Here is an 8,892-nt window from a genome sequence, read left to right on the forward strand (position 1 = left end):
TTCTTATACGTGTATGGATTTTGCATTTTAATTTTCAGCCTGTAGTGTACAATCGAGGTGAGTGCCTGCCTTCCTCACTTGCGGCCCATGACTGGCATCAGGAATTTAATTGTCAGGTACAAACATTGCAGTTTATTTCATTGCAATTAAAAACATTAGGATTAAAATATCGTTTTTGCATTCATTAGCCTGTAGTGTTATCGAAAGGACTGCATTTCCTTCTTCGAGCCCATGACTGGCATCAGGATTATCATAGTCATGTAAGATTTTTCAGTTCACTTTTATCCATTCGAAAAAGCCCATGGCATGAATCTTTGCTACGAATTCATAAGTGATTGTCTTCGACGATTTTCTTCCAATTTACATCTGCTCGTGGTGTAGTGGTTAGCGTGTTGGAAATCAAACACGGGGGTTAATGGTTCGGTTCTCGATGACAGCACATAAATTAACGATGTTGAAAATTGTTGTATGTGCTACCAATCACGACCATTTGAATATTTTTTGTACTGTTTTTGAACACTCAAGTTCTTATGCGTGTATGGATTTTGCATTTTAATTTTCAGCCTGTAGTGTACAATCGAGGTGAGTGCCTGCCTTCCTCACTTGCGGCCCATGACTGGCATCAGGAATTTAATTGTCAGGTACAAATATTACCGTTTATTTCATTGCAATTAAAAACAGTAGGATTAAATTATATTTTACCTTCATTAGCCTGTAGTGTATTATCGAAAGGACTGCATTTCCTTCTTCGAGCCCATGACTGGCCTCAGGATTATCATAGTCAGGTAAGATTTTTCAGTTCTCTTTTATCCATTTGAACAAGCCCATGGCATGAATCTTTGCTACGAACTCATAAGTGATTCTCTTCGACGACTTTCTTCCAATTTTCACCCGCTCTTGGTGTAGTGGTTAGCGTATCGGATTTCAAACACTACGATTAATGATTCGGTTCTCGATGACAGCACATAAATTGGAGATGGTGAAAAATTGTTGCACGTGTTAGCAATTACGACCATGTTAATTATGTTTTGTATTAATTTTGAACACTCGAATTCTTATACGTGTATGTATTTTGCAATTTGTTTTTCAGCCTGTAGTTTACAATCGAATTGAGTGCCTTCCTCACTTTCGACCTACGACTGGCATCAGGAATTTAATTGTCAGGTACACTTTTTGTCGATTCCATTTATTTTAATGAAAACAATTAGCTTTCACAAATATTTTCATTCACCAGCCTGTAGTGTTCCGTCGAAGTTACTCCGTTTCTCGCTTCCAGCCAACGACCGGCATCAGGACTTTAATTGTCAGGTAAATTGTTTTTATTGTACCTTTTTTCCATTAGAACATGTTTATAGCACGTTTTATTACCTGCTATAAAATTGGTAGTTGATAACTTTAGAACTTTTTTGCCAAAAATTATTCTAAGTTGGTGTAATGGTTAACGTTCTAGCACGGTAATCTCGATCAACAGAGGCTCTGTGTTCAACTCTCGGGCGGTGTGTTTTAGTTTAGAAAGAATGTTGGTCGATAATTGAAATTTATGTTAGTGGTTTGCTATGTTTTTGACTGTGTCCAATGCTCAACAAAAGAGACAGAGTTCAATTCAGTAGCTCTAGGCTACTATTTTTTTGTCGTCGAATCGCCGACCAATTTGTACCCAAACATGGTGTAGTGGTTATCACCTTCGGTTCCTAATCCAGTGGTCAAATGTTCGAATCTACTTTCAATCAAATCGTTTTGGGTCTTTGTGAAGAATTTCGTTATTCTGTTGAACTTTGATTAAGTTGGCAATTGTTTATCATGTACTTCCTTCAAAAAAAAAAAGAAACCAGAAATCGCCAGGTAACGGTGATTTTGTCGTCGATTTACTACAATTTTGTATCGAAACGTGGCGTTGTGGTTAGTGTGTTCTATTTCAAATGCACAGGTTGATGGTTCAAGTCTGGTCTCATAAAATAAACTTTACCAATAAAAAATGTGCGCGTCAGTTACTGAACTTGGATAAGATGTTTGCAATTTTTTACTGATAAAAGCTTTTATTTTGCATTAAATAGCCTGTAATGCATCGAATTTGTGACCAGATCTTCAAGTCGCCATTCACTTCCGCTCCGAGATGTCTTCCAGCTTACTTCTAACTTCCTACGGCATCAGGACACTCATTGCTCAAGTAAAGTACTTTCCGAATTCCAACAATTTAAAGTCCGTAGCATGTTTTTATTAGCCTGCTAAAGACTTATTAGTTGTGGTGTCCGACGGTTTTCAGCCAATTTGTGCTGGTCTTGGTATAGAGGTTAGCATTTTGGCTTTTAACAGTCACAATTGCGATAAAAATCCCGATCAAGTCAGCATCAAGTTGAGCGCAAATGAAAATAATTGCATAATTGTTGACATTTTTGGGGGTCAGTCATTGTAAAACGAACAGTCGACAACCGGAGAGGAGCTAACCTGCGATGCGTATTTGTTTATCAGATGTGAACCTTAACCGGGCTGTACCACTGGGATATTGAGCACCGGTTGTGTCGACGGCTTACGTTCGAATTTGTGTTTAATTTTAAGCTTTTTGAAATTTTTGCGGTGTAAAGCCCTCCAAAAGCCCTCCAAAAAAGCCCTCCACTGATAGAAGCGAATTTTTTTTGATAAATTAGGGGTTATTTTGCTGATTTGAAAATGCCACCGCGTCGCGAATTAACTCGAGAGGAAAAAGATGAGAAGAATAGGAAGGCTAGGGAAAAAAGAAGTAACGAAGACCCGGAGGCTAAGGAAGTGCGATTGGCGGCTAATAGGGAAAGGGCCAAGATCGCTCGTGAAGAGAAGCGACGTCGGCTCAATCCCGAAGAAGTTCAGGTTGCAAAAAATTTGAATGCGAAAAAGGCTAGGGAAGAGCGTCAGGCAGAGGCACCTGACGAGAGAGCGTTGAGGCAGAGGTTAGATGCTGAGCGGAAGAGAGTCGCCCGTGCTAACGAGACTCAGGTTGAACATGAAGCTAGACTGCATGATCAGCGAATCCGTCAGCAACTCCTTCGACAGGAACAAGCGGAAGAAGAAAATCGTGCTCGACTGTTAGCCGAGGCGGAGCGGCAAGCAGTTTTTCGTCAAGAAGAAGAAAATCGTGCGCGACTGTTAGCCGAGGCGGAGCGGCAAGCAGTTCTTCGTCAAGAAGAAGAAAATCGTGCGCGACTGTTAGCCGAGGCGGAGCGGCAAGCAGATCTTCGTCAAGATGAACAAATTCGAGCTCGATTGCAAGGCGAGGCAGAGCGGCAAGCTGCTCTTCGTCAACAAGAAGCAGCAATTATTCTACGAGCGATGAATCAGAGACCTGCATGTGATCGCCCAAGAGTTGTTCTTGCTAATGATGCTGTGGCAGAGCGTCCAGCAAGACAACAACATCAGGCAAGAAAGAGAGCTGCTGACGACACCGAAACTGCTGAAGAACAACGAGCTAGGTTGCAAGCCCAGGCATTGCGGAAGAAATATCTGCGGAGAGATGAATCGGAAGCAGAGAGATCAGCAAGACTTAAAGATCAGGCATTGAGGCAAAAATCTCTGCGGAACGAGGAGTCTGAAGCAGAGAAATCTTCTAGACTTTGTGAACAGGCTTTGCGGCAAAATTCTCTGCGGAACGAGGAGTCTGAAGCAGAGAAATCTTCTAGACTTCGTGAACAGGCTTTGCGGCAACATTCTCTGCGGAAAGAGGAATCTGAGGAAGAAAAATGGGCTAGACAGCGAGCGCAGGCAGTACGGCAAAAAAATTTGCGAAATAAGGAACTCGAAGTAGAAAAGCAGGCACGACTTGAAGATAAGTTATTACGTCAAAATGCTGTTCGCGACAGAGAAACTGAAGAAAATAGGCTTTCTCGACTTCAAGATCAGTCATTACGACAGGATGCTTTTCGCGATAGAGAAACTGAAGAAAATACTTTTGCTCGACTTGGCGATCAGTCGTTACGCCAAGAATCTGTACGTGGCAGAGAAACAGGTGAAGAAAGATTAGAGCGCGCTATCGCTGATAGATTCCTTCATCAAGTTAATCTCTTCGAAGAAACTGAGGAAGATACCGCAGAACGACGTGAGCAGCACACAGAAGTCATGACTGATTATAGAGCGACTGAAAATGAGGAAGAAACAGCTGATAGGCGTGAAGAGGATAGGTTGCGAACAGAGCTACAGCGAGAACATCAATTTGAACGAGAGCGAGAAGAGGAAGAACTGCGAGCAAGAAATGCGCTTCAACACGCCGAAATTGTTCCCGTTGAAACCGCAGACCACGAAGCTTTTCTTCGTGAGATGCACCTTGATCGCAACCGTGCCGGAAATCGGCGAACGCATCGGATAGCTTGCAAAGACATTGTTGTAGAGGATCGGGTTCATTTGCTTGACATTGGAGATTTGACCAAGATTTGTGCTGAGTGTGACGCCAAACACTTTGAAAAAGAGATGCCAAAAGATCAAAAATTCCAGCGATGCTGCGGAAAGGGAAAAGTGATTATTCCACCACCAAAGCCATGTCCGCAACCCTTGGCCAGTCTCTTGCAAAATCAGCATCCAAAGTCCAAGCAATTCATGAAGCAAATTCGAAACTACAACAGTGCTCACGCTTTTGCTTCGCTTGGAGCAAACCAATCTCCACCACCAAACCGAGGCCCCTACTGCTATAGAATTCATGGCCAGATTTACCATCAAATCACTCCGCTTGGTCCAACACCAAATCCCAGATATGCAGATCTGTATTTTTTGGACTCGGCGCAGGCCACTGATTATAGGGCAAATATCCAGGCAATGTCGGGTTGTTGTAGAATATTGATGGAAGAATTGGACGCTATGCTTCGAGAGAAGAATCCGTACGCCTTGGTTTACAAGATGATGCGCCAAGTTCTTGAAGAAGAATACGTTCAACGGCAGGCCGCAAATCTTCCTCACTACACTGTCGGCATGATCATCACTTGTGATAGAAGAAATGTCGACCAGCGGCGCTACAACTGCCCGACGGCCCACGAGATAGCAGTAGTATTCAAAAGCTCTGATGGAGCTCCGCCATCCAACAGAGATATTCGTGGCCATCTCTATATTCCCGTCAGAGGCCGACGTTTCATCCAGATTAACACACAGAAGCCCATGTGTGATCCGATGTGTTATCCTCTGCTATTCCCCAACGGTGAAGATGGTTGGCATGCTCACATGAATTATAACACCACCAGTCGGAGGGAAAGAGATGAAGCAGCAGCAATGGCAATGATTGTTGATGAGGATGAAGAGGAGCAGATTGATCCCCTGTGGCCCAACCCCAGAGTGTTAATTCGTGAAGAAGTCGCCGCAGCAGATGGCAATGTTGAGATTGAAAATGAGCGAAATGTAGAACCGGAACCAGCCGAAGCAGACGAGAACGATGATCAACAACCAAACAGGAACAGAGGCCCACGCTCAAGAGTGACGCAAGCCGAGTTCTACAGTTCAATCATGTCAATCCGCGGTGATTTCAATATCGTTTTGTCCGGGGGTGCCCTCACTCAGCAATATTTTGTCGATTCTTACGTCAAGACCGAGGGGAATCGCATAGATTGGCTCAGAAAACACCAGACAGAGCTGCATGTTGAGCGCTACTGCGGTCTGATGGATTACATCAACAATCGAGCGGAAAGAGAAAATGTGGAAGTTGGCACTATCTACATTCTCCCTTCGTCCTTCATTGGCAGTCCTCGAGCCATGAAGCAAAATTATCAAGACGCGATGGCAATTGTTGCCAAATTTGGAAAACCAACTTTTTTTTTAACGTTTACTTGCAATCCCAAGTGGAGAGAAATTACGGCAAATATTGCGAACTATCAGACAGCTTCTGATCGTCCCGATATGGTCGCACGAGTCTTCCACTTGAAGAAAAAAGAGTTGGTCGACGACATCGAGAAAAAGCAAGTTTTGGGTTTCGCCACAGCTCATATCGAAGTCATCGAATTTCAAAAACGCGGTCTTCCTCATTGCCACATGCTGATCTGGATCGATAAGAGAGATGCCCCTTTATCACCAGAAGATATGGACAAGACCATTTGTGCGGAAATTCCCGACAAGTCCCTCCATCCAAGACTCTACGCCGCTGTTATGGCTCACATGATCCACGGCCCGTGTGGAGCCATCAACAAAAAGTCTCCTTGCATGGATGTTGAAGGGTGCACCAAAAAGTTTCCGAAAGATTTCATCGCAGGAACCATCATCAACGACAACGGCTATCCGACTTATAGAAGAAGAGACACTGGAGTTAAACATCCGTTGAAAAGAGGGAATGTCGTCTATGAAGTAGACAACAGATGGGTTGTGCCTTATAACCCTTGGTTGCTGCTGAAATATGACTGTCACATAAACCTCGAATCCTGCGCTTCACTCACCAGTGTCAAATACATCTTTAAGTACGTGTACAAAGGCCATGACAGCGGAAACATTGAGACAAAAAAGGGAACGCATCAGCAAGTTGAAGGTGAAGATGAGCCGACATTCGTGTGGGACGAAATCACTACTTTTTTGGACACGCGTTACGTCAGCGCACCAGAAGCCGCCTGGAGAATCAATAAGTTTCCCCTCAGCAATCGTTCCCATGTCATCTTCCGACTTGCCGTACATCTTCCATTGGAACAGTCCGTCTTTTTTCACCCGGGCAACGAGGAACAAGCAGTCGCCAACGCCGCTTTGAAAGAAACGACTTTAACTGCTTTTTTCATCTTGAACCGGGATAATGAAGAAGCGAGGCAGTATTTTTACAGAGAGATTGTCAACCATTTTGCTTTCGTCAAGGTTGGTGGCCGTAATTTCTGGAAGCGACGAGTTCAAAATCTCAAAATCATTGGCCGATTGTACACGGTGAGTGTCCGTCAAATTGAGCGATTCTGCCTGCGCTTGCTCCTCATTAACGTCAAAGGACCGACCAGTTTTGAAAATCTTCGAACAGTCAACGGTGTAATTTTACCGACGTTTAAAGCAGCCGCCGCTGCCTTAAATTTGTTGGAAGATGACAGCGTTTGGGAGAGGACACTGGACGATGCGGCCGCCTTTGAAATGCCAGAACGATTGCGACAGCTTTTTGTTGACATTTGTCTGTTTTGCAATCCCACGGATGCTCTTTATCTCTTTGAGCGATCTTTGCCTCAGCTAATGGAAGATTTTATTCGTAATGGTCACGACGCCGAAATAGCAAAAAACTTGACTTTGAAATTTATTCAAGACAAGCTACTTCTCAACAATCAAACGATGGAAAATCTCTCATTGCCTGTTCCTGATTTTCAGCTTATTCATCGTCTTATCGCGGCTCAACTCGAAGAAAATGCTGAAATTACTATGAGAGAGAAGAGAAGATTGGGTGAATTGATGGTTAGTCAGTTGAACGAAGGTCAACGGGCTGCCTTCGATCAAGTCATGGCTGCCGTCAACGATACTGAAAATGCAATTCCGCATCAGTATTTCTTGGATGGCCCTGGAGGAACGGGGAAGACGTTCCTGTACAACACTCTCATCACCGTACTGCAGGGACAAGGGAAAACAGTGATCGCCGTTGCGTCTACCGGCATCGCTTCTACGTTGTTGATTGACGGCACAACGTATCATTCCCAATTCAAGATTTACCCTCCAATTACTGAAGCGACCAGATCAAAAATCGAAGATGGTAGCTTCCTCGCCCATTTGATCAGAAGTGCAGTTCTCATCATTTCTGACGAAGCCACCATGAAGACAAATCACGCCCTTAGTGCTTTCAATTTCCTGTTCCAAAAGTTGCACAAGAACAATCTTCCTCACGGTGGTAAAGTGCTCCTTCTTGGTGGCGATTTTCGTCAGTGTTTACCGGTCGTCCGACACGGAAACAGGGTGACAGTGCTGGAAGTCACTATCCGAAACAATGACACTTGGCCTCAGTTTCGACAACTTCGTCTGACTCAAAATATGCGTACCGTGGCCGGCAGTCAAGACTACGCCGATTGGCTCATTCAGCTTGGAAACGGAACTCTACCGACGCATCCAAAATTGAACATCCCCGATATGATTGAAATTCCTAAAGAATTTTTCAATTATAACCGGAGTTTAGTCGAGCACGTCTTTGGTGATCCTGCTCAACTGTTAGATCCCGTCGTATCTCAAAAAATATGCAGTCGCGCTATTCTTTGTCCGAAAAACGGCGATTGCTTACGAATCAACAATCAGATCATCAAAGACATGCCCGGTACGCTTCATGAGTACAGAAGCATCGATACCATCGACTCTGACGACCCTGAAGAAATTTCAAATTACCCAACCGAAGTTCTCAACTCCTTTGACGTCTCCGGAATTCCCACCCATTTGCTGAAAATGAAAGTGGGAGCCGTCATCATTCTTCTGAAGAATATCGATTCGCGTCAGGGACTTTGCAATGGGACCCGGCTCATCATCAGGGCGCTTAGAGAAAATCTGATCGTTGCAGAAATTGCTGCTGGAAAAAACAAGGGGCACATCGTCTACATCCCGCGGATGATGATGTCCCCAACTGATTCGGATCTTCCAGTCATCCTCAAGAGGCTCCAGTTTCCCGTTTTGTTGGCGTTTGCGATGACCATCACAAAGTCACAGGGCCAAACGTTTGATCGGGTCGGAATATTACTTCCAGAACCCGTCTTCAGTCATGGCCAGCTGTATGTGGCCTTCTCCAGAGCTACATCGAAAGACGGTTTATTTTGATTTCTTATACATTTTTAAAATTAATAGTTTCATGAAATATTCAATAATTCTAATATTTTTTGTGTTCCCTCCCAAAAAGGAGTCCGAGTCGAGATTGCTGAGTCTGGGAAGCAAGGCAAGCTTCTCAAAAATCATCCGACAGCCACCGAAGAAGAAAAGAAAAAGGTGTTTACTTTAAATGTTGTCTTTAAGGAAGTTTTATTGTAA

At 43.9% G+C, this 8,892-nt stretch overlaps 1 protein-coding gene and 1 long non-coding RNA gene across 2 annotated transcripts; both read left to right on the top strand.

Annotated features, from left to right (window-relative positions):
* Positions 1–559: 559 nt before the first annotated feature.
* Positions 560–1,377, top strand: LOC124326304. Its single transcript, XR_006915537.1, has 4 exons — positions 560–641; positions 712–785; positions 1,091–1,164; positions 1,235–1,377. It is a non-coding gene; the product is annotated as an uncharacterized LOC124326304 (long non-coding RNA).
* A 1,290-nt stretch (positions 1,378–2,667) lies between these two features.
* Positions 2,668–8,892, top strand: LOC124343576. The gene is made up of 2 exons (XM_046796987.1): positions 2,668–8,674; positions 8,765–8,892. Exons 1-2 carry the CDS (start codon positions 2,668–2,670, stop codon positions 8,890–8,892), a joined length of 6,135 nt encoding a protein of 2,044 aa, XP_046652943.1.

This window comes from Daphnia pulicaria, chromosome 1 (genome assembly GCF_021234035.1).
Source record: "Daphnia pulicaria isolate SC F1-1A chromosome 1, SC_F0-13Bv2, whole genome shotgun sequence".
NCBI lineage: Eukaryota > Metazoa > Arthropoda > Branchiopoda > Diplostraca > Daphniidae > Daphnia > Daphnia pulicaria.

Coding starts and splice junctions, on each gene's coding strand:
- LOC124343576 (XM_046796987.1), top strand. CDS start 2,668: ATGCCACCGCGTCGCGAATTAACTCGAGAGGAAAAAGATGAGAAGAAT. Junction 8,675..8,764: donor CAGAGCTACATCGAAAGACG/GTTTATTTTGAT, acceptor CCTCCCAAAAAG/GAGTCCGAGTCGAGATTGCT.